The following is a 27180-nucleotide window of genomic DNA, read 5'->3' on the forward strand; positions in this document are numbered from 1 at the left end:
TTATGTTTTCATATAATGAAAGAATTATGCAAATAATTATTTGCATATTTATACCATTTATATATTTGTTTTGCTTTTGAATTATATCAGCATGATAGAATTATTATTTTGTTATTTTTAATCGATTACGAATAAAGTTTAAAGATTATAATATTCTATATATATGTATTACTAAATTTATATTAAGAGTTTAGGAGTTACGGGGTGGCATAATATTTATATTAATGTACACACGAATGACTAAAATGAAAAAAAGAGAATATAACGTAATATGTAATTATTATTAACTATGTATATGGATATATGTATTGGGTAAGTTAACTTCTTAAAAAAACCATAAGAAATATTCAAAATATTAAAAGTGAATAAGTTTTTACATGAAATGTAATCTAGCGATGTTATGAATAGCGAGATGGGATGTTTAACAGAAAAAAAATAAATGAAAAGAATATTAAATAATAAAACTAATATTAAACAAAAAAATATTACATTTGATGTAATACCTTGATTTTGTTAAATGTTGTTTTAAATTAAACATATTTACAGAGATGTGTTTTTGTGTTTGTTTTTAAATCTAATCTTAATGTTAAATATATGTATTTCAGTTTTTGTTGCTAATTTTCAAAATTAAAATAAAAAATTACATTTTTGTATTGAATTATAAACAAAAAATGTCTATTATCCCAGAGTTGTTGAAGAGTTTCTTTCTTTCTTCTTTATGTTGTGATTAAATCTTCATATTATTCCGAATGACGTTAATTTTTTATGATTAAATTTTAAAAAATATTTTTGTTTTTGTAAAAATTTAAGCTAAACCAAATCGGTAAATGTAGAATTAGTAAATAACATATTTACTTCTGTGTATGTCTGTTTTTTTTCTTTTGTTTTCATCATTTATCATATCATAATAAGCGTATTTTGGCGATTTTTAGTTATTTTCTTACGAACAATCCCAAACATGGGATCTTTCTTTTCTTCACATATTGAGCCATGACATTTATGAATATTTCATAAGAGATACAAGGTATTTTAATTATAAAGAGAGAATAATGGAAAAAGGAGAGAAATACCTAGAGCAGAGGTAGAACAGATTATTATTTACAGTATAAGAGAGATTGAGATATCCATACAGAGAGCTTTTCATAAGGGAAAACAAATATTTACACCAAGTCATCATTGTAGCCATTGAATGACAACGTCTCTCAAAGTGATACTAAACATTACTGCTGTGACCAATTGCCGTTGTGGGATAGAGTTCTTCTGAATATTTCGGACGACATTCAGCACAAAACCATTTACCCTGCGGAGCCACCATAATGCCCACACACTCGAAATGAAACCATTCTATTAGACAATTCTCGCCATCACAGGCTATCATTTCGGACACCTCATCGTATGGACAACGACAGTAACAATAAACAGATTCACCTTCGCGGGCCTGTCTAGCTCCAGCCGGTGGTCTAATGGGATAACGAATGTTATTGGCCTTAAAGTATTGCAAAGTGGCAAAGTCGGGATTTGGCAATAGGGCAGGTGGTATTTTATGATTGAAAGCTTTTGTTTGGGGAGATGGTGGCCGCGGAGGTTGCGATGGCAAGATGCTAGCTGCTGCGGAATTATTACCAAACTTAATCTTAGGCTTGAAGCTCTTCGATGTGGTTGGTGTGTGTAAATTGGTTGATGCTGTGGTGGTAGTGTCGTCGTCATCACTACTAGTGTCCGAGGTATTGTAGTGGTCCACTTTGGGTGTTTCATGGTTTCGTGTGGTGTTCAGACCTATTTCAGAGGGTCTAATTTTTAGCGTAGGTATGGGAGGAAGTTTCCCTTCGCCTTTCTTCTTTGAGGGCCTCTTGCGTGCCGATTTCTCTCCTCCCGTCAAAGACAAACGCGATTTTTTTTTACCACTAGAAGTGCCGGTGAAGCTGCTATTGCCAAATAAGTTGTTAGCTGCACTGGATGGTGTTTTTGGTGTTTTGTGGCTTTTATTCTTATTATTGAGTATGCTTTTCGAGGGTGTAGGCAAATCTTCTTTGCGCCATGTTAGCTGCGGTGGCGGTTGGGGTTTAAAGGCTCTGGTACCAATCATCAATGGTGGCCCATTAACGATATTCTCATCATCACTGGTGTAACCATAGAATTTGTTAGGTCGTCGGGCACGTTTGGATCGCTTCAAGGAACCATCAACATCAGAACAACTGCTACCTTCGCTCATGCGATGATGTGGTGGCCCACCGCTGCCACCATACGGTGGCATAGTTATGGGCCTTGGAGTCAATGGTTGTTCGCTTGAATGCATCAACACTGGAGGTGGTGGGATATAAATATTTGAAGTTGCCACAATATTTGATTGCGTAGTGTAAGCCGTAGCCATAGTTGTGGTATTCAATGTGTCGAAAGAACTTTGTGGGAGAGAAGCATGAACGCTATTGACCTGATCTTGAATTGTCGAGTTTGGATGAAGTGTTTGAGAAATTTGCGCCGGCGCATTTTGTTGTTCTGCATTATGACCATGTCCACCCTTACATGAAGATTTACGATCTCGTTTCTTCTTCTTAACTTTGATCTTCGGTCTTTCATTGGAGGCCACCTCTTCGGGCAAAGAAGGTGTTGAGGGCCGACTATTTTCGACAATATCAAAGTTGTGCGATGGTGACAATCTTGTCTGAGCCATTAACTGGGCTCTCTTTTGAGCCAATAATTCTGTTGCCAATTTTTGTGGGTGTTCATCATAGAACTCTTCATCGGTTTCCGATTCGTTGGTTTCCAAATCACTTTCATAAATCAAAGGCTCCTTGGGTGGTGATGGTGGCCGAATCTCCTCCTCCTTTTGCTGATCCTCTTCATCTTCGATATTGATCACATCATTACCGGAATGTCGGTTTGCCTGTTTGAGTGGTGAAGCACTTTCACTTCGTTTACGCATACGATCCCGTTCCGACTTTTTACGATGTCTCTTCCTAGCCGATGCATTGGATGCCACCGATGAATCTGTTTCTTCAGATGAAGACGATGAGGAGGAGGAACCTGAATTAGAAGAAGAACAGGAACAATTCGAACCACACGAACAACTGGAGTCGGAATCTGAGCTAGAGTCACTGGACGAAGATGAACCATCCGATCTTCTGGATGAATTACGTCTTGGCGATTTACTCTGCTTCCTTTGTTTAATGGGAGAAGTTTCAGGGGTTGTATCATTATCGGGCTTTTTGAATATTGGCTCCCTCGGTGGCGGTGGTGGCGGAGGAGGGGGTGGTAGTTCATATAGCTTGCAATAATCATGATCTGATAGGGCAATGTGAACAGGACCATACATGATACCATTGTTATTTTCCTTGGGTTCAGCAGATTTTTCTTTTTCTTTACCCGGTTGAGTTTTAAGGAAATTTTGCCATATCTCCAAAACTTTTCCTGGTTGAGATGTTTCATCAGGGTTAAGATTTCCTGTTTTGGATCCCTCGTCGCCTTCTGCCTCCGAAGGTGGTGATAACATTACTCTGGGCATAGCATCTATCTCACTTCTGGTCTTAGAATCCGAATCAGAATCCTCACCACTAGAATCAGTTTCTGAGAGATTAGGTGCAGCAAAATTTAAGTCTTCCAACAAATCCTTGCGACGTTTGCTCTTTTTACGTTTCTTGCGTGGAGTATCAGCTTCCTTGCCGTCTCCCTCCTTTGTTGCTGTGCTCTCTTTTTTCGTTTCGCCGGCAACTTTTTCTTCTTTTTTGTCGCTAAGCTTATCGTGTTTTTCTTCTTTAATATTATTCCCCTCTGCCTGCTCATCCACATCCATAGGTTCTTTCTTTATTACAATATCAAGTTTAAGATCACTGGAGCCAGGTTCTGTTTTTACTTCAGAGTCCTTGGAATCCATGCTGGCCAAATTCTCCTTATTATCTTCAGATTTTTCTGGCTCCACCACGGGTGGTAACGGTGGAGGCAAATGTATAGCGGCATGTTTAAGTAAAAGTTTGCGCGAAATAAATTTCTCTTCACACTCATCTTCAATGCAAGGATAACGGAAATCTCCCGCGTGTATGCGTTTGTGTACCCGTAAGTACATGGCTTTCGAGAAGCAGAGATTACAAACCTCACATACGAATGTTTGGGGTGGTATGCAAAAATGATAGACATGTGGCCACTTCTTTTGTAGACATTTCTTGCAGATGGTACTCTCAGTACCATGTTTCCAGAACAAATGCTTTGTGATGTCCAACTTATTGCGATAGGCAATGCCACAACGATAGCACAAGTGATGCAACTTATGCTTCCATACGTGGGAGGACAATTTGCTCTGGTCACGACAATCCTCCAGACACACATCACAGGCGAAATGTTTTTTCCGCAAATGAACCATAAGACGGAACGGCGAAGGTATGTTCTCCAAATCACAGAGGCAGCAACGAAACTGTACATCAAACACTGACACTTTATTTGGGGCCCCTGGACAAATGTGGCAAAGAATTTCACTGAAGCTAAAGAAATTCGCACGACACATAAAGCAGAGGATAGCAGTCCGCAAATGCATTTTCCGATTATGCAAATAAAGTTCCTTGTGTGTTGAGGCCACCACACGGCATTGGAAACACTCAAAGATGCGTTCATTAAACGGCTTGGTAAATGCTCCATTGCCCAGTGTACAATAGCTGTTGGCATTAAAGTAATGATTTTCCAATTCGGGGAGAAAACTTTTTAGCTTGGCTACAATGGTATCTGCCTGCAGTTCCTCGGCTGTGATGCTGTCCACAGTGGCAGTAAAACGATGTTCGGCAATCATGTGCAGTACCAAACTTTTACCATTGACTGCAATGCGCCGGGCATGATTACAGTACAGACAGGTGTGGTACACGGTTTTCAAACAAATCCTCACAAATTCCACAATTTCATATTTATCCAGTGGTTGATCAAGTTGCAAGTCTAAAGTTAATGTATCCTCATCAGCGACCTCTATGCCATCAGCTGGTGGCAATTTGACAGGTTGAATTTGTTGTTCATTGTCCTGCAAGTTTTCAGAAAGCTGTGCGGGCATTGCTTCATCAGGTTCTTTTGTATCGCAAACATCAATATCAACTTCTTCATCTTCTTCTTCAGCTGTATCTTCGCTGGGCTTAGCAATTGGTGTTAACTGTTCCTGTTCATTATTTTCCTCCGTATTGCTGGTACTTTGTGTTGGTGGCAACGACTCCGCGGTATCATCCATTTGTTGTGATTCCGTATTTTGTGATGCCGGTACTTCTGATTCTTCATCTTCTGGCATTTCTTCTTGTTCCGGCTTCTCTTCTTCTTCTTCAGCTGGAAGATTGGGATTTTCTTCATCATTATCTGTTGTCTGAGTGGTATCCATGGTCTCATTGTCACCACTTTCCTTGGATGTATTCATTGGCTCATCTGCAATCATTGGTCGTTTGGAATCCTCTCTGAAATGGGAAAATTTTGATAAAATCAGTGGTCAAATATGTTGCAAGATAGTTCAACTTACCCATAGATTATTTGTGTGGGTTGTGCTGTAATTGTTTCATCAATGTCCATCATATCACTGCCAATGGTATCACGTCGTTCCTGAGCAACATGAGCTGCCGTCTGCGAGCTTTCATTGACCATTGGTGTGATTAATGAAGTCGCCACATCAGCTGTATCCTGAGGCAATTTAGTTATTTCCTCCGATTCTGATTGACTTGTATTCGGTGGTCTAATCAGCGACTCCTCATGCTCCCCACCAAACCGATGACGACTGAATGTCTCCTCACTTTGTGAGACTGTTGCCCTTCGAGGTGTAAACCAACGAGAATTTGGTGAGGCCGGTGGTGTGGGTGACCAATTGTGATCAGCCGTCCGTATACTACTCTGCGATATTGTGGGTTGACGTGGCTCAAGAAATTGCTTATTTTGATTGTGACGGAAAGAGGTTTTCTTGGTGCGCTTTATATCCTTTTTAGTACGTTCAATCTCCTGCATGATACGCACCAAATTGGAATTGGGTTCATCCAATGAATCATCATCGTCCTGCGATAGTGAATGGTGTAGAGTTGCCCGACTTTCCCTTCCGCTCTCATCATTGTCATCCTGTGAGTTGCCAGCTTCCGTGGCGGATTCTGTAACAGAGTTTTGTTCGATGTCTTGAGAATTGGCAGGGGTTGTTTCGTTAAGCAAATTTTGAGTTTGATTGCCACCTTCCATGGTCGTTTCATTTTTGGAATTGTCCTGACTTTTGGGTGTAATTTCCTGTTCTTCTTCATCTTCATTGTCATCCTCTGCATCGTCTCCATCGGCTTCCTCACTTTCCGACGAGGAAAGAGCATCATCCACAGGTTTTTGAAACTCTTTGGGTACTCTTAATTTGAACTTGGGTACCACAAGTCTAAGTGGTGGTACTTTTTGAATGGGACTTTCTTCCTGTTCCATTGTATTCTTCTTTTCAGGAGATTCCCTCGCTTCAGGTCGATCTGGTGGCACATCAATGTCCATGGTTGTTGTTCTAAATTGTTGCTGTTGCCACAAATGTTGTGTGGCTGCAGTTTCCGAACCAAACGCAGGATTATTTGATATTGACAATTGTGGTTGGATTGGTGGATGTGGGGGTGGTGGAAGTTGATTATTCACATTACAGGATTCGTCGATGACCATGTTACTGCTACTGTTGCTGTCTTCGCTATGCAAGACATTTGATGGAGGGGCAGGTGGTCGTTGTCCAACACGACCACTATCACAGTTCAAATTGGAATTGGAAATTGTGGTGGGAGCAATTGCAGGAAATTGGGAACCAATTGCTGCACTTGCTGGCGCTTGTATGGGAGGTGACGGAAATACAGCAGAAGAAACATTGAAATCCGTTGAGGGTCTAGAAGTAAAAACAAAACAAAATTAGAAAGAGACTATACAAATCTAAGGATACTTCATACCTTGCTTGGCCACCATGTGCTTTCTGTGGCGAAGGTGTCTTCTCCTTTTTCTTCTTAAGTTTAGAGAAACGTTTACTATCGGGGTGGGCCTTACACTGATTGGTGTGTCTACCCTTTTGGCCGCACAATACGCAGGGTTTCATATATTCCGAACAATCATGCTGAGAGAATTGATCCTGTTCCTTGAACACATGTTCACAGGTACAGCACATAAGAAATCTCGCCTCCAATGGGTATCCCTCCATGTTTGGTATACTTTTGCGTAGAGATTCTTCGGAATTAAAGTGGGTTTGCTCCAGATCATGTTTGATTTCTAAATGCAAGGCCAACTTTTCGGCTGTAGGAAAGAAGCGCACGCAATACATACACATGTGGCGATTGTGGATTTCTCTTATGTGCAGAAACAAATTCCAATTCTCATGAAACGTATTGCAACTGGAGCATTTGTAGAAACGTTTTTTGCTAACAATGGGAGGCGGCGATATGTTGGCCGCCATTTCACCTAAGGGCATGGCGGAGGCGACTGAAGATTTGCTTTCTATGGGTGGTAAGCTTGAGGTGGGAGTGGTGGAGGTTACAAATGATGATGACGGCGGTGGTGGTGGAGTTGTAATCTTGGCTGCTGATGGTGGTGGAGGTGCTGGCATGGAAAACAAACTATGCTGAGATAAACAAATGGTTTGATGTTCGGTTAAAGCTGCAAGAGAATCAAAGCTTCCAGTTTTACATTTAAAACAAAGGTATTTTGTTGTTGGTGTTCTTGCTGGAAGGGTAGGACTTGACGCTGTTACTGACACTGAAGTCGCTAGCAACTCTGTTGGTGGCAGAAAGGGAGGAACAAACTGGGGCAAAGGTGGAGATGTCACATTCATTGGTGCTGCAGCTAGAGATTGAGTTGTATTATACACTGATTGGTTGAAAGTATTAGGTGTCATAATTGGTTTCTCTAGTTGCTGCAACAACAAGGACTTAAAAGTGGTAGGTTGGGTTGCAGCTGGTGGTTCCACCGCACTCTCCTCATCTTCTTGATTTCGGAAAAATGGAACATTTTCAAGTGCTTCTGATTTTATGGGACGATTAGCATTTTCTGGCATTTGTTGGTATGGTGATTTGTCAGATCCACCGTTTTCTTTAACTGTGTGCGATATACTTGTCGAAATTTGATATTCCTCCTCCTGCTCCTCTTCGTTCATATGCATTTGTTTTAGCTTAGGCTCCACTGTATAACCACCATCCCCATCCTCACTGTTGCGGGAGAGTTTACGCTTAAGACAAATTTTAAGGGGTTTAACTTTCTCCTCCTTATTGGTGGTGGTATCATCCATGGGATGATCAATAACCAATTGTTGGGATGAAGATGTTGAATATGATGCCGATGATAGCATAGAAGCACGACTTGCCTCATCCTCAGGATTATTAGAAGGCTGAGTTAATTGAGGAGACTGGCAATATTGCTCCTCTTGCCTTAACATCGGATGAGGAGGGGGAGGTGTCGAAATACTTTGCCGTGGTTCTTCCAAGAACAAATGCCCCTTAGATTCGCCATCATCCGTTAAACGATTGTTTTGGCTCTCTTCGTTGATTTTCAAATTGTCTTCATTATCAGAATCCTCATTGCCCGATGAATCACTCATGCGACTGTTGTCGTTGCTATTGAGAGGATGTTCCTTTTCCGTGATGTCATTTTCTTGACTGTTTTCATTGTGAAAATCTATTCTTGCCTCCTCACTTTGAGGCAAATGTAGAGAGGATGTAGATGACTTGATGGTAGGTCGATCTTCCTCTTCATCATCATCAGCATCACTGTCTATTGGCATTTCTTTGGGAAAATCAGTTGCAGGTTCTTCACTATGCGGGGAATTCAATGGAGAGTTCAACGGAGAGTTTGTGACTGAAGTTTTGGGAGATGATCCGCTTAAGTTTATTTCATTAGGATATTCTATTCTTGAATCCTCTTCATTTGCAACCATTGTGGAATTTGGTGGAGGAGATTTCATGAAATCATTTCTGCTATGATTACTTGCTTTGCTGGCGTCATCATCATTTTCCTCCTGGCATTCCATATCTTCATGATCTGAGTCATGATGATGATCACCATTCAATTTCGGTGTATGAGATTGCTTGTCAACATCATTATCGCAAATTTCTTCTCCTACACCTTCTTCTTCGTGGTATTCATTGGGTAGATACGTGGTGTTATCAAATGAACTCCAACTCTTTGTCAATTTTGACATTTCCTTATCTTGCGAAGCACTAGTATTGTCACACGGTATTAAATTTTCATTAACAAATGGTGTTGTGGGTGATGCGGGGGATGATGTAGTTGCTGCTGTCACAACCTCCTCATCGCCTAAACATTTTGCAGCTTCTTCAGTTAGTTCTTGTTCATGCTTCTGTTCTGCTGCTTTCTCAATATCTTCTTGAGCAATACGTGTTGTTTCAAATGCAGTTGTTGTTGCTGATTGACTACTTTGATCACAAAAATCTTCATCTTCTAACGATGATTTGTTACCCTCTCTCAAATGCAAATTATTAGTGGCATTCTGATCCTCTTCTGTTTGTGGATGTATTATCTTTTCCTTGCAATCTTCTTCTAGGCTATTAACCCGGCTTGTGCGTATCAATTCATTTGACGTTGAACTAATATTATCCTCCGCCTCCATTGTTTTTGAGCGTTTACTCCTTTGACTTTCTTGGCTGGTGTCATCATCGTCAAGATTAAATTTATAAAGTATGCGATGATTTGGATTGTCTTTCTCTGCTCTATGTGATGTTGCTTTTGTGTGGAATTGCCGCCCATTCTCATTTGTATTTTCAGCAACCTCTTCTTCTTTTCTTAGATGTGGTTCTCCATGTTGCTTAACTTCCTCCTCTCCATGTGTTTCTGAGTGAATTTCGGTTTCCTCTTTATTATTATCAACGATTTGTGTTTCATCAACTTCCATGGGAGTTGTTGGCAATGGAGGAGTTCTTGATTTTCTGCCTGAAAATTCTTCTTTTTCTTCTTCATCATCACTTTTTAACAATGCATCTTCTTCTTCCATTGAAACGTAATCTGTATTAGATTCCCCTCCTAACCTACTTGAAGCCCTATTATCCTTTTGGTCTTCATTATCATCATCTTCATCGGATTTCAATAATTCATCTTCTTCATCATTTTCGTAATAAAATTTTTGTGTTTCATTTGTGGTTTTCTCTGCCACATTCTCTTCAACATGCTGCTGCTTGTATTCCTCACCTTCTCTACATGTTTTACTATCTTGTGGTTTTGTTTCACCTTCCAAATCTTGCGGTTCATGTTTTTGTTCTTGTTGTGATATTTCAGCACCTTGTATTATACGATCTTCACTTATATCCATTGATTCCTGCGGTTGTGGTTCTGCTTGTTGTTCCATATCTGTTTCTTCATGCTGTTGCTCTTCTTCTTCTTTCTTTTCATTTTGTAATTCTGTTGATTGTGGTGATGATACAGGATATTGTCCAGTAATTTGTTCACTGATTGTTGATGTTCCATTGTTGGATTCCTGACAATCGTTTTTGACTATTTTCGATTGGCTTTCTGGCTCCCCATTAGATTCTTCTGTTGAATTCTGTGTATTCGAATATGAATCTTCGGTCTCTACATCGTCTGTGTGTTGATGTTGTGGTGAGTTTTGTAATTGGTTAGAATCTAAAGTAGTTTCTGTAACATGTGTCGTCGTATCTGGTTGTGGTGGATTAAGAGTTTCCATAATTTTGTGGATTTATACTGAAAATAAATAAATTAAAGAGACAGATGTTAGAATCTAGATACTAAATTCGGTATATAGGTGCTGAAAGAGATACAATGGTTATTATCTTCGACTTTATAAGCATCGAAATATCGTAATCACACGATTCAGTATTGACAGAGCGAGTTGAAACATTAAACTAACTGAAACATTAACTGACAAAGCGGGACTTAACACAAAAAAGGCGATAAAACCAAACACACAAAACAAACATTGTTCCACAACATCCCATACGGGACAAGGGACACTTCTCTCATATCAATGAGTGCACCCCGATTCATATTTAGCTCAATGATATGGGACCTACTGTTCATCGCCGAGTCCAAACGGCGTGTCTTAAGACACCACTTGTGGAGAAGTTTTTCAAGGCTGAAATACTCAGGAAATGTCGCCAACATTACCGAGGGCGATAAAACCAACCTAATGGTATTTACCCTCAGACGTCTGATAAACTAGGAATATCTCTGGAAATTTAATGGATCTGAGCTCCAGATACTTAAGAAAGCAGATAGGAAATGTTATTCAGAAAAAATTCTTTGAAAGATTTGTCCCAACGTGTAATATCTCCTCGTTGCTTTCGAAATTGGCATCATTGTCATCAGAACCTTAATTTTCCAATGTATCAATCATGCGACTGCTGTCGCTCCTATTGGGAGGATGTTTTTTCAGGTATGTAGTTGTCTTGATTCCCTACATTGTGTTGCATTTTTCAGGAACAATGTATGAGTGTGCAACTGAAATATTTTGACGAATTTTAAAAACTGCAAAGCATCTGACGTTACGGAAGACAGTATATATGTCGGACCGCTGTAGGGTTAGATCCCTAACCTTTACACGTTCACGGACGAAACAACTTTAAATGAAAGGAGCTTACACCTGCGAAGTTTTTGAGGATTCTGAAACTAGAATGTTCATATATGAGAAAAATCACAAAAATAAAAAATCGCCGGATAAAAAAAATCGCGGTCAAAGTTTTTCACGATTTTGCTTGGAAACCGCAAGTACTATCGAAATGGGATTTGGGAAAATATTGTAGCTGTGAGAATTCTCTACAAGAATGACCTTTATTTAATTTCGTAGGTTTTACCATTTTTGGGATATAGAAGTTCAAATTGGGACAATGCACTGACTGTATCGCCCCCTTATAAAACAATGTCATGTACGGTGCGACTTAACTAACTTTAAGTAAAAACCGCTTACACCTGAGGAGTTTTTTCGGATTCCGAAACAGCAATGTTCATAAATGAGAAAAATCCAAAAACAAGAAAAAATCGCTGCAGGGATTTTTAAATAAATCGCGATCAAAGTTCACATTTTTAGGTTTATTTTAAGTTTTTGCGATTTTGCTTGAAAACCGCAAGTCCTATCGAAATGGAGCTAAAGAAAATGTTTCAGCTGTGAAAATTTTCTAGAGAATTGACCTTTATGATTTGTTCCCAGGTTGTACCATTTTTGAGATAAAGAAGCTCAGGTTACATTTTTAGTTGTTATTGTTAGGGTTTCGCGATTTTGTTTGAATACGCAAATCTTATCGATAGCTGTGAAAATTATCTTCTAGGTTGTACCATTTTTTAAAAAAATAAGTTTAAGTTAGGAATTTGCAGTCATGATATTGCTTTATAAGGAGACGATACAGTCAGTGAATTATCCCAATTTGAACTTCTATATCTCAAAAATGGTAAAACATAAAAAAATATCATAATGGACAATCTTGTAGAGAATTTTCACTGCTACAACACTTCCTTTAGTTCCTAAAAAACACTAAAAATGTGAACTTTGACCGCGATTTATTTAAAAAGCGCTCCGGCGATTTTTTTTATTTTCTCATCTATAAATATTGTAGTTTCAGAACCCTCAAAAACTTCCCAGGTTGTAGGTTGTAAGCTCCTTTTAAATTAAGTTGGTTCAAGAGCACCGAGTAATACAATTATAATTTTTTATCTATCTATCTATATATATAAAAATGGTGTAAAAAATGTATAGTAACTCATAAAATGAGAACGGCTGGGCCGATTTCTGTAAAATTTTTTGTCAGTTATTCGCATTTTCGAGGAGAAGGTCTTTGCGGAAGAAAATTTTGGAAAATCCCTCTGGAAAAGTCGGAAAATTGGAAAAATCGAAAATTGAGTTTTTGTATGAAATTTTATTCCTTAATAGCGAGACGAAGTTCGCCGGGTCCGCTAGTTTGTTATATATTTTGGATATTTATGAAATTAGTCGTACTGTGCATATTAATCACCAAAAATTACGCCAATTGGTTTTGCATGTGAATGCTATAGCATCACCATGAAAATGAATGTTATAGCATATACATCCGCTAACGTATTAAGATGGGATTACAGTGGCGTCGATTACTGTAGATTATGTGTAGATGTAGTAGGCAACATCTACTTTGAGGCGCCGCTTATTACAAACAAGAAGGCACGGACTATTGGGTAGATAGGAGATGGATACTCTGACCATATAAGGATTATCCTTTTTAAATTTGCTAAAAACCCATCATGGCTTGACAAAAACACAATTTCCATACCACTACAAAAATCAATTAATAACACCACAATATCGCGGAAACTTCTTCTTCATACTTAACTCAACAAGCAATAACAATTATCATCCTCAAGCCAACTAGGATAAACACAATGGACCAACTGCTCGAGTGAAGCAGCAGAATGAAGGATATCCACTGTATAAGGGAACCAGCACGTACATATACTGGAAAAACTAGGTAGTTAGAATTCCAACCTCCAGACAAGCTCATGGAATATGATCAGCCACAGTCCGGAGAATGGGGTTCTTGCGACCAGGGTGTCAATAGAAACTCAGCGACAAGAATATCAAAGGACGCGTGAGGGTAAACTGCATTTTTGTCTCGTTTGGACAAGATTCCCAAAAAATAGGTTCAAATTACAATGAAAATCTTAATATTGAAAACTAAGGAGTTATTCCCAGTCGTGCAGCCCAAAATATCTTGTTTTCAAGATTATTTTTTTTAGTAGATCCTTTTTCGTCTGAATGTGTACATCTAGAATTACCATCGCTAATTTCTTTGTTGAAAAATATTGCATAGTTTTGTGACAAAGCTCGAAAATGGGTGGAACGATCATCATATATTCTGTGGGCTTATTAAGAACCTAATAATCTTATCTTTAAACGAGGAGATATGTATAAAAATATTAATTTTTGAAAAATAGAAGACTGTCAAATTCAAAATTTCAATTTTTACTTTTTTGGAAATAAAGCGGTAAAAAATAAAAAAAAAATCCCTCGTTTAAGCGGGTCATAGAATATCAAATTGGCTTGTCCATCCGATGAACTCCTTCTGTACGTGTGTGCTTGATAAGTGTGTAGCAAAGCATTCAATCAGCCTTCAATCTGCAACCGAAATCTTCAAATTGTCCTCTAAAAACGAATGAACTTATTTTTTTATTTCTTTCCAAACACAATATGCCTGTCTGCGTACTCGATAATTTGTAATAATAAGTGTGTCTGCGTACTCGATAATTTGTAATAATTATTACAAATTGTTACTGAATGTTGTTTTTTTACACAAATGTTCAGTAAAAGAGAATGAATTGAGAAACTTGTTTTGAAATTTTTATTACTGAGAACTTATAATTTTTACTGAAGGAATTTTGTTCAGTAAAATTTTGTAGCTTTAGGCAGTTGTCAAAAGTTTAAAAAATCCAAATATCATAATCGTAAATATTAATCAAATTGAAAATTTTTACTGAATTTTGTATTTTTACTTTTTTAATTTTTTACTTTGAAAGAGTATAAAATGCCTTACTCTCTAAAAAGAAGTTACTGAGAAATATTTACTGAGAAAGTACAAGGACAAACCTAATATGTGTGTCTGCGTACTCGATAATTTGTAATAGGGTAAGTGCACCTAATGTCGGCATGTACCAGTAGTCGGCACCTTTTGAATTTGAACTCAAATAACTAAAAATTAAGAAAACAAAATAGGAAAATAATCTTAAAAATGCTTCAACAATATTGTCAGCTAACTTTATATAAAATTTCATTGAGCTAGGACCAATTATTATATCGAAATTTAAGTTTTTGTCAGTGCGGGTTTTTCACCACAACCGAAAATGCATGTTTCTTAAGAAAAAATTGTGGAGATGTTAACCTTATAAGCCCTGTAATTATTTTAAAATGAAGAAATTTTCCACAACATTTTTGTTATATAGGTAGAGAACAGTTAAAAGAACACTTTAGAAAAAGACATTTTTAAAAAATATTTATAATTGTGCAATTTTTGCTGATGCCGACTTTAGGGACAAAAAAATATAAAATTTGCCTGAAGTCGGCATGGGGTTATAAACATTGATTTTAATCGATTATAAAATTATAAAAAATACTAAAGAAATACTTTAAAGGCTAATTAATAAAAAAAAAATAGTTTCAATTTGAAAGGAACTTTAGCGATTTTAAGCAATATTAGCCATGATTTGAAGTGCGTACGTTGTGGGGTGCCGACAACTGGGTAATAGATGCCGACTATTGGGTACAAACTAATTTATTTAAACAATATGTTAAAATTTCCTTATTTTTTGAAGTAAAATCAATAGAAATGTATATAATAAACTAGAAATGTATAAATACCTAATGCTTAAGCTATTGTTCTTTCAAATATTTAAGAAAAAAATGTAAAGCATTTTTCTTTATTTAAATATAACATGCCGACTACTGGATCATATCATGCCGACTATTGGGGAATGGTGCCGACTACTGGTGAAAAAGCAGTATTTCACTAAAATTGTATTTTTTGCATGTTGAACAGAAATAATCAAAAAAATTGTTTATATAATCTAAAACTACACAAAATAACGAATCATAACAACTTAAATTTAATTTGATTGGATATTTAGACTCGGAATGACATACGGCTGAAGATGCGAGAATCCTTAAAGTGCCGACTACTGGTGCACTTACCCTAATTATTACAAATTATTACTGAATGTTGTTTTTTTACACAAATGTTCAGTAAATGAGAATGAATTGAGAGACTTGTTTTGAAAATTTTATTACTGAGAATTTATAATTTTTACTGAAGGAATTTTGTTCAGTAACATTTTGTAGCTTTAGGCAGTTGTCAAAAGTTTAAAATATTCAAATATCATAATCGTAAATATTAATCTAATTGAAAATTTTTACTGAATGTTGTCTTTTTACTTTTTTAATTTTTTATTTTGAAAGAGTATAAAATGCTTTACTCTCTAAAAAGAAGTTACTGAGTAATATTAACTGAGAAAGTACAAGGACAAACCTATTATTAATCAAATTGAAAATTTTTACTGAATGTTGTCTTTTTACTTTTTTAATTGTTTCCTTTGAAAGAGTATAAAATGCTTTACTCTCTAAAAAGAAGTTACTGAGTAATATTAACTGAGAAAGTACAAGGACAAACCTATTATTAATCAAATTGAAAATTTTTACTGAATGTTGTCTTTTTACTTTTTTAATTTTTTCCTTTGAAAGAGTATAAAATGCTTTACTCTCTAAAAAGAAGCTACTGAGTAATATTTACTGAGAAAGTACAAGGACAAACCTAATTATTACAAATGTTTCAAATTTTGACAATTGTATAAAGGAAAAGTTGCTGAAAAAAATGTTTCTGCAAAATTTAGTAAGTAAAAAGACACACCACCTTTTTTCAAAATTTCTTTTTGACAATTTTGAAAATAAACCCTTATTCATCGGATTGATTGGGTTTCATTTTGAAAATCAAAACTATTATGATTTTCCTCAATCCATCAAATACACACATACATTCTCATATTTTGAAAAATGCACACATACAACTACAAATGTTGACATCAAAATTTGATAGTGTATGGGGCGCTTTAAAGACAAGATTTTGATGCACTCTCAAATATATATATATATATATATATATATATATATATCCCCAATGATCTCCTATTCCTATCTCAATATAACCATTTCTCTTGAACATCGCGAGTATAAAATCGATAGTCCGCACTTTAGGCCTCAAACTCAAGATTATAAGCGTCAGAGGGCATGACTTGGTTTTCAGATCTAATTAAAAGTAACTCAATAGTTAGTTAATAATAGGTATGTACTAATTTCTAATTCAATATCGCCTTTAATGCAATATCCATAAATAAATTGTTGGATTTATTTATACCTTGTAATTCAAAACAAAAGTTCAACCGGTTATTCACTAAAGCAATAAATTCCCATTGTCTATTTATAATTAACATAAATTCACATTGAATAAAATAAACACAATTATCTATATATATAAAAGAGCTTAGTGATAAGTGAGTGAGTGAGTGAGTGAGTGAGTGACTGACAGATCATCGCCCAGACGAAACGGCTGAAGCTAGAAGCTTGAAATTTGGAGTGTAAGTTGCTGTTGGTATGTAGGCATGAGATAAGGCTCGGTTTTTGGATATTCGAACTGGAAGGGTACGAAAAGTACTAAAAGGTACTAAATATGGTACCCTTTGTATAAGGCAAACGGAAAGAGCTAGAATTCTGAAATTTGGAATGAGGGTCACTGGTGTAGAGTTAGAAAGATGTACCAAAGGGTTTTGGGAAATTCGACCTATAAGTGTACGAAAAGTACTAAATTTAGTACCAATTGTATATTTTGAACGGATTTAGCTAGAAACTTGGAATTTGGTATGGAAATGAAGGTTGGAAAGTCGTGTTTATAAAAGGTAATGGTTTGTGAAATTCGTACTCATGTGTACGAAAAGCTCTAAATGGTACTAAATTTAGTACAATTTTATTTGGGTGAAAGGATAGAGCTAGAAACCTGACATTTGGAATTAAGATTACTGACGGAGTATAGGATTGCGATATGTGGGTAGTTTTCGAAATTTGTACTTATGTGTACGACAAGTACTAAATGGTACTAAATTTTGTACAACTTGGATTTGGGTAAAAAGATAGAGCTGGAAACTTTAAATTTCGAATTAAGATAACTGTTGAAGTGTACGATTGATATATGGGGTAATTTTAGTACTTGTGTTTACGAAAAGTACTAAATGGTACTAAATTTGGTACAATTTGGATTTGGTTGAATGAATAGAGCTGGAACCCAGCAAGTTCGTACTTATTTCGTACTAGAATTTGAAATTTGGAACGAGGGTCACTGATGGAGAGTTATAGAGAGAACCCTTTGGTATGGTTTTTGGAAATTCCACCTATAAGTGTACGAAAAGTACTGAAAGTTACTAAATTTGGTACCAATTGTATATTTTGAGCGGATATAGCTACAATCTTCAAATTTAGTATGGGAATCAAGGTTGGGAAGTGGTGTTGATATAAGGAAATGATTTTGGAAGTTCGTACTTATGTTTACGAGAAGTAATAAATGGTACTAAATTTGGTACAATTTGGATTTGGGTGAACGGATAGAGATGAAAACCCGAAATTTGGAATTTAGATTACAGTCGTGAAATGTGGGGGTAGTTTTGGAAATTCATACTTACGTGCACGAAAAGTATTTAATGGTAGTAAATTTGGTAAAATTTGGATTTGGATAGGCGTGGAAAACTGAAATTTGGAATTAACATTACTGATGGAGTGAAGGAGTGAAGGACTGAAGTAGTTTTGGAAATTCGTACTAAACGGTACTAAATTTGGTACAAATTGGATTTGGGTGAACGGATAGAGCTGGAATCCTGAAATTTTGAATTTATTTACTTTACGAAAAGTTGTATACGGTACTAAATTTGGTACAATTTGGATTTGGGTGAACGGATAGAGCTGGAATGCTGAAATTTGGAACTAAGATTACTTTTGGAGTATAGGTTTAAGAATTCGTACTTATGGGTACCGAAAGTACTAAATGGTACTAAATTTGGTAAATTTTGGATTTGCATAGACATAAACCTGAAATTTGGAGGTAAGATTACTGTTGGACTGTAGGATTGAGTTAGTCTTGGAAATTCGTACTTATGGGTACGAAAAGTACTAAATGGTACTAACTTTGGTATAATTTAGATTTGGGTGAACGGATAGAGCTGGAATCCTGAAATATGGAAGTAAGATTACTGTTGGACTGTAGGATTGAGTTTGTCTTGGAAATTCGTACATATGGGTACGGAAAGTACTACATTTGGTACAATGGTACTAAATTTGGTACAATTTAAATTTAGGTGAACGGACAGAGCTGGAATCCTGAAATTTTGAATTAAGATTTCTGTTGGGGTGTAGGATTGAGCAAGTTTTGGAAATTCGTACTTAGGGGATACGAAAAGTACTAAATGGTACTCAATTTGGATTTGGATGCACGGATAGAGTTGGAAACCTGAAATCTGGAATTAAGGTTACTGATGGAGTGAAGAACTGAGGTAGTTTTGGAAATTCATACTTATGGGTACGGAAGGTACTAAATGTACTAAATTTGGTACAATTTGGATTTGGGTGAACAGATGGAGCTTGAATCCTGAGATTTATAATTAAGTTTACTTATGGGGTGTACGATTGAGGTAGTTTTGGAAATTCGTACTTATGGGTACGGAAAGTACTAAATGGCACTAACTTTGGTATAATTTAGATTTGGGTGAACGAATAGAGCTGGAATCCTGAAATTTGGAATTAAGATTACTGTTGGACTGCAGGATTGAGTTAGTCTTGGAAATTCGTACTTATGGGTACGGAAAGTACTAAACGGTACTAAATTTGGTACAACTTGGATTTGGGTGAACGGATAGAGCAGGAATCCAGAAATTTCAAGTTAATGTTATTGTTGGAGTGTAGGGTTAAGGAAGTTTTGGAAATTCGTACTTATTGGTACGAAAAGTACTAAATGGTACTAAATTTGGTTCAATTTGGATTTGGGTGAACGTAGACAGCTGGAATCCTGAATTTTAGACTACTGTTGGAGTGTAGGACTGAGATAGTTTTGGAAGTTCGTACGTATGGTTACGGAAAGTAATAAATGGTACTAAATTTGGAACAATTTATTTTTGGATGGACGGCTATGGTAGAATCCTGAAATTTGGAATTACTGTTGGAGATAGTTATTGAAATTCGTACTTTTATACGAAAAGTATTAATGGTCTTATGAATAGAGATGGAATTCGTAGATTTGGTATTATAGACGCTCTTGATGAGTAGGGTTGAGGTATGGATGTGGTTGTGGATATACGTACAATAAGTGTACGAAAATTACAAAATGGCACAGAATTTCGTTCAAATGTTGTATTTTTTTATTTTTGCCTTATGAAGGCGAAGGTTATTTATAGTGATATTTAATTAATTCTCTTTCGAGTTGAGCTGTTTATACCTAAGAAATTTTTATTGTGTAATTTATAGAGCTGAAATTGTGAAATTCGGTATTATGTATACGAATAATACTAAATTGCGGTTGGGATTTAGTTTTGGATAAAAGGCAGTAGTTTTTTAACTTATACATATTATAAGTACTGAATTTGGTACCAGTTTTACGTTGCTTGAAGGGATAAAGATGGAATTTCGAATTGTTGTATGAGGGATGGTGTTGGTGTTTAGATAAGGATATTTTGAAATATCAATGAAGCAGGGATTATATAATTAGTGTGTGAAAAGTACAAAATTGCAATAAATTTGGTAGTGGGCTTAGGAATAGAAGTGGAATTCTGGTATATTATTTATTTGTCAGGTTTATTGTTAAAATTATAATAAATGTACAAGAAGTATTAAGTAATACTTAATATTGCAGCACTGGTATTGAGTAAATCGATAAACGAAATTTGCTGTAAGGATCACTGTTCAGATTGGATCAGAATGTTTATTAAAATCCACCTTTAAATGCATGAAAGGTTTCTACATGTAATACACTTGGCATTGGGTGAACAAGTAGAGGTAAAACTGTAACATCTGAGCTAAGGTTTTGGATTCTAAAAATTGCAATGAATAATGTACTATTGTTTCTATATTAACACGAATTCAGTTTCTAAATAATGTAATAATTGTTCCACAAACATCCCAGACGGGACAAGGGAGACTTCTCTCATATCAAAGAGTGCACCCCAATTCATAATAGCTCCGAACAACGTGCCTTACGACACCACTTGTAGAGAAGTTTTACATGGCTGAAATACTCAGGAAATGTCGCCAACATTACTGTGGGGTATTTTGCCACCGTCGAAAATTTGATGTCGTCTGGCCGGAGAATCGATCGGTTTTCAACATTCTGATATCACAAATTCCAAAATTCGGTTGGAAAATGTGGATAAAATTTTCAAAATACCCATACCGTTCTAATAGAACATGGACTGAAATTTAAAATGTAGGCCGCTGTTGAAGTGGGGAGGTCTTTTTTTGAGATTCGAACAAAACGTGTACGAACAGTACTTGAAAGAAATTAAGTATCAATTCAAATAGGTATTAGTACATAAAAATTTTCAGTGTTCACCATTTTAAATATTGTTTATTTGAATATTATTCTTTTTCCGCATACGAAGTAGCGGGCATTTTGCTAGTTATTAATATATAGTTTATATAGGCTGATTTTTGGATTGGATTACAAAACCGGCAAGATGCTACCTAGGAAACAAAAAAAACTTTATACAAACATATATAGACGTTTAAAAAAAAACCCGTAGTGTTAATACAAGTAAATAAAAACAAAACATAAGGAAACCTCCATTGACTCGAAAATCAGATAGGCTTATTGGTAATGTTATGAGTCATAAACATATGTGGTGTATAGTGGTGATACGTTGTTTAAAACATATCCATTGCTATGGTTTTTTTCTACATTTCCCCCCAATTATTTTAATTGCCACAATTTAAGCAGTTTCCAACAACACGAATATTGTTAATGTTTTGTTAAAATACCTAGCCAACCAACATTTAGTTTTGCTTTGCCATTATACCAAGCTTAACAACAAAACGAGAGCATTACAACAAACAGGCAGTATTTTTTTTGATTAAAAAGCACATGTTTTTAACCAATTCAGTTGAAGGGAGAACGCGAAGCAATGAGAGAAAAATGTCATAACAAACAAACTTTAATGCCGCCACCAAATTGTTTGAGTGTTTGTTGTGTTCGGTGCGGAGAAAAAAATAAAAACAATATAAAATGTGGAAAATAGCAGAATAAACAAAATGTAAACAATAACAAAAGCAAAATGAATAAAAAAACTGTGCCCGACGACATTGCTTTTTTGTCTTTGCAGCCTTTGTGGTGATACCCTCACTCGCTGGTTCAACAATAGACCACATGTTTTTTCTTCATTTTATCTTCCACACTTTTTCTACATAAAAAGCACTACTACTACCAACAAACACGATATTCACAAAACAAAACTTAAATGACACCAAACATACAAATGCGATACCCAGCAAACAAATTTGCATATTACAGGAAGTCGACGTTTTTATCGTAATAATTGTAGTTCTATCTCGATTTTCTTGACATGTGTTTTTATAAATTTTACTTACAAATAAGTGTAATGTACTTATGGCTGCTCCCTAACATCAAATCAAGCTATGCCTGAGTTGGTATTCCTGAGAAAATTAAAACGACTATGCTGAATAAACACAATTGATACAAATCTTTCAGCTATCCGGAACTATTCAATAACAAACTACTTTTCTGTTAAACACCACATGTCACTGACCTTTGCGGACATGAGGATCGAGCAATACAGGTAGTAATCTACAGCTGCAAATGCAAATGTTGCAAATAAAAATAACAGAAGCAAGACAATCCGGTAATGTTGTAGATTCCGCCCGCTACTCCCACCAGGAAATGATAGCTTTCATGATACCTGTTAATATCTGTGCATCTCAACACAGTACAGACTTAGTTCTCAAGCCATGGTGGACCTTCATTCCCCTATTAACTTTATGCCATGGATCTAACTATAAAAAGGCAAGCAACTCCAAAACTCAATGATGAAAACAATGCAACACCCACGGTAAATGATTTTAACAAAATCACGTCTGAGGAATCCCAGCCTACGGTTGACGGGACGATAGTTTCAACAAAATACACTGTGTCTAGTATTGGTCGACGAAAGACAACTTCTAGATCTACTGTAGCGAACTGAGAAACTGAGCCTTAGTCAGGGTCTTTTGCTGGGGCCGCGCACAGCTTATCGTATTACAAACTTGATAAAACTGTGATTCCAGGGACTGTAGTCGACGATAATCTGTGGTTTCGACCTCAGCGAAAGCTAACAACTATTTGAAGCCAGGATCATCTGAAGTACTAATAAACCGATCATCGGCTGTAGACGATAGAACTTGCCTCCTGAGACGAGATGCTATTGAGTTAGGAACGACGACCAAAACTTTGGCCGACAACGTTCCCACCACCTAAGTTAGCTCCGCAAGTCGATTGGCCAATGAAAAGAGAGCGTTTGCACCGGTAGAGAAATCCTGAAATAAATAAGTTGTTTCTCATCTCGATGACCCAAGAGGCAAAATCAATGTCAACATCAACTCCATAGTCCCCAAATGCCAAACGAGGAGCGATGTTGTCTTGACTCAGCGACCTGCCAGCCATCAAAGTCGAAGGATGCCATGTCAAATGGATGAATGCAAAAAAAATCAAACCGGAACTAGAGAACGCTGGGAAGTCTGATCCGGAAACTGCCTCTATGCCTGGACGTGTGGTTCTTACCAAAGCCATACCTTCTTCATCAAAAACCACGGTAAAGAGAGAGTTATGACAACGGAGGACACAACCTTAGCGAATAATCCAAACCTTCCACCTCCCCTGCCTGTTACCAAAAGACTGAGAGCAGGAAATATACCAAATATACCACAGCCAAGTCAGACTTCTATAGTATCTACCAAAAGATATCTTCCGTTTCTTTTCTCACTGGTAAGAAACAGATCTGATCCAGATTTGAAAATCAGTCATAATCGATATCTGCCTGTCTGGGATCGCCTGCATAACATTGTGTTCTCGGGCGAAGTGAACCTCCCAAATTAAATTTGGTAGCGTTGCCCCCTACACAGGAGTTAATGTCATCTGTTGTGAAAATAAGGATTCCCTGCATTTCCTTAATTCCATACTTGATAAACTCTGGGCGAGTGCCAACTATCAGTTGTTAGTGTAAAGGAGATCCCCTCCAGAAGTTCTAAGGGTGCCACCGCCCTATGAACCCTGCACGGATACCGGCAATACTCGGTAGACAGAATTCCAATCTTCAGATCAGCACATGGAAACTGGTTAGTCCGGAGAACGGGATCCTTATTGTCATCTGGATGTCAATAGAGCAGGGACGAGCTTCTTTGCAAGACAGTATAGTGAGGGCGCCCACTGAGTTGTTTTTGCATTTGCTACTCTCTCTCACTTACAGGGTAAGTGAATGAAAACAAACAATGAACATCATGCGGTTGTTGTTTTCTTCACCCACACATAAACACATACTAAACCATTGATGGAAATTCTTGGGCGACACTGCAAGACTCGCGAGGAAAAGCTACATTTTGGACAAGTATGGATACGGTTCCGGCTATCACAAAAGTAGTGGAACAAATAAATACACCAACAACTTCGCATAACGCAAATTAATCTACATCACTGCAAAGCGGCTGCGGCTGAAGTCTTCTAGCCCTCAAGAAGTTTTGAGTTGTCATCGTCTTAATCCAGGGGCCTTATTTATACAACAATAGGTTTTCCGGGTTAGCCGAGAGCAACTATATAAATAAATAGCTTTTAACATGTCCATTTCACTTGACTTATTTGCACTGCAAATATTTTGCACACCAAAAAACCTTCCCCAACAAAAAACTTTAACGGTGTTTCTTAATAGTTGCATATTTATGTAAAATATTTTAGTTCGTGAGGTCTGGTACCTTTTAAACATTCGACTGAAGTGGATAATTAAGTTGCTTTAAGGATTTATAACAGCACCAAGTTTGGATAAGATGAAGATGGAACATTGGGGTAAACTCTTTTCTGTAAGTCTATAGGTATATTTTCCAGTAAAAAAACATACATATTTTCCCACAACATCCCGAAGGGACAAGGGAGACTTCTCTCAAATCAATGAGTGCACCCCGATTCATATTGGCTCAATGATATGGGACCTACTTTTTGTCGCCGAGTCCGAACTGCGTGTCTTACGACACCACTTTTAGAGAAGTTTTTCATGGCTGAAATACTCAGGAAATGTCGCTAGCATTACTGAGGGGGAATTTTGCCACCGTTGTAAATTTGATGTTGCTTGGCCTGGGATTCGAACCGCAGACCTTTTGAATGCAAAGCGGACGTGCTAACCATTGCACCACGGTGGCCCCAATAAAAAACAGCAAATTTCAAAATATCCTTTGAAAAATTATGTTGATTATATTATTGATTTGCAGGTTTTAAGAAGCAGTGATATATTTAGTTTGAACACTGAAACTATAAAAATCTGAATTAGTAACTTAAGGTAACTTAATAAGATTCGTAGGCAGCTTACTAGTTCACACAAATAAAATATCCGGGATATTTGAAGGATGACTCTCTCCAAGACTCAACATGTGTTTGATTGAAGATGGATAACAGACATTATCTAAAGTGCCACAACACCCATTACATTAAAAGCTGAATCGGCCTGAGCTAAATGACATTCCGTAATTTTCGTGGGAAGAAATTTAATTTTCAGTGAAAGTGATGAACAATATTTATAGGTCAATTGCCTACGTAGTGGAACTTACCAAAAGTATTGTGGAGGTAACAAAATAAACTGTAATCACTTGTTTAAACTCGAATGCATGGAGTACAATTTTCAAAACTTTTGAAAAAGAAGACATCGATCTTTATGTGAATTTATGACTTTCAAATTTTTTGTTTTGTTGTTATTCTCATAACTTCGATAAACTTTTTTTAAACATTAATCACTAGGTACACCAATCAATTTTTGTGGACTGTTTTCTTTCCGTATCTTCCAAATGACACATGGAACACCATATCACAACTAAATCAACATTTTTTCAATTCTATTTAAAGAAAGAGAGGGAGGAAAGAAAACAATAATGACTGTTAGCCGGCCCGTACATTATCTTATCAACAATACCTTTAGGAACAATAACAACAACAGCAACACAAAGAACAAATCGTTTGTATTAAATCCGTTTATGGTTGGAATACATTATTTACTTAATTTCTGCCAAAATGCAAAATATCAGCTGGCCACTATGTTTACCAGGTTTAAACACGTTGTCGTCGTCGTACAGGTAAGGAAATTTGTGTGCTGGGAAACACATCATCATAACAACACAATTGCACAACCACAATCTCCCTGGTAAAACATAAACACACACACATTGAAATGCGACTCGTCGTGTATTCACACACATTCTCTCGGTTGGTTGTCTAGGGCAAATAACAAAAAACGACCAAAACACAACAACAACAGGACAATCGACAAAATAAAAACACGCGCCTTTTTCAATTCTTTTTCGTTAACCAAAAATTAAAAACATTAAATACAACACAACCCGGCCAATTTTGATGTTATTATAAACAACCAACAAAAAAAACGTTTTTTGCTTAATTGTTGCTATCGATTTGTAATTACCTCCTTGTTATTATACGCTTGGTTTATTTCCGTTTATTTGCTGGGAAAACAAATTCCTCGTTTAACGATAAAATCCGTTGGTTGTTGCTGCTGCTGATGAAGATGATGCTGATATTTACTCCAAGCACCATCCAATATTTGTTTAACCTTTATTGGTAACATTAACGTTCTGTATTTTTACAGTTTTTCTTTTATGTTTGTCCACCGCGTGTTTTTTGCACAGCTTTTAAGACAAGCTGCTTTGCTCTGGGATACTACGGCACAATTTACGGCGTTTTTATCAATTGTCTGGTCTGCTTGTGATTCCGAATCCGCACACACTGACTGACGTTTGCAGACCAACTGAATGAAACCACCATCAAACGAGTACTGCGCGTCAACGAGCCCGAAATATATTGTGTCTCGCCAGGCAGCGGAGTCTCAACGACGTAGCAAAAGAACAGACAGCCAGGCAAGACAGGCTATGGGACATCCGCGCGCGCTACGTTAGAGGAGAGACACCACCCTCTTATTTAATCGCAGCCAGCCAGAATTTTTCTTCTTCGATATGCCGTTTTTAACAAGAATTTCACAATTTTCAATATTTTTGCAGTATCTCCACACTAAATTCCATAAAATTTAATTCGGCAACTTTCGTTTCATCAACAACGCCTCGTTTTGCGTAGTTTCTTTACCAAAGAACACAATGATTTTTAATACTTAGAATTTTTTCTTGGCTATGAGCACACTTTTTTTTGTTACACACGAGACACAAACTATCCCTTGGACTTGCTAAATGAAATCACTTTTTTCCATATTTCGAGAGCTTCCGGGCTTTGAAATTGTATTTCAACAGCTTTGGCGTATTTCAATGTTGATATTTTGCATAAATTCAATATATTTTGAGCTTCGTTAATAGCTTAAAAATTATTTCGAAAATATTTTTATTCGCCAAACAATAAAATTTGCTGAATTTGGCGTTAGCCATTTTTGTTAGGGTTGATTTTTTCGTACTGAGTTTGACATCAGTGTTGTTAATTAAGC

At 36.6% G+C, this 27180-nt stretch overlaps 1 protein-coding gene across 3 annotated transcripts; it reads right to left on the minus strand.

Annotated features, from left to right (window-relative positions):
- On the minus strand, positions 1-27180 carry MESR4 (misexpression suppressor of ras 4). Of its 3 annotated transcripts, XM_073957397.1 has the most exons (5): positions 25654-27160; positions 25295-25576; positions 6897-10644; positions 5477-6835; positions 1-5414 (listed from the first exon to the last, which is right to left on the minus strand). In XM_073957397.1, exons 3-5 carry the CDS (start codon positions 10625-10627, stop codon positions 1214-1216), a joined length of 9291 nt encoding a protein of 3096 aa, XP_073813498.1. In that variant the 5' UTR covers positions 10628-10644; positions 25295-25576; positions 25654-27160; the 3' UTR covers positions 1-1213. The 3 variants fall into 3 exon arrangements, with proteins under 3 accessions (XP_073813498.1, XP_073813496.1, XP_073813497.1); XM_073957395.1 differs by lacking the exon at positions 25295-25576 and having other exon boundaries at positions 26158-27180; XM_073957396.1 differs by having other exon boundaries at positions 25295-27160.

This window comes from Musca autumnalis, unplaced genomic scaffold (genome assembly GCF_047663935.1).
Source record: "Musca autumnalis isolate F117 unplaced genomic scaffold, ASM4766393v1 scaffold_5, whole genome shotgun sequence".
Lineage (NCBI taxonomy): Eukaryota > Metazoa > Arthropoda > Insecta > Diptera > Muscidae > Musca > Musca autumnalis.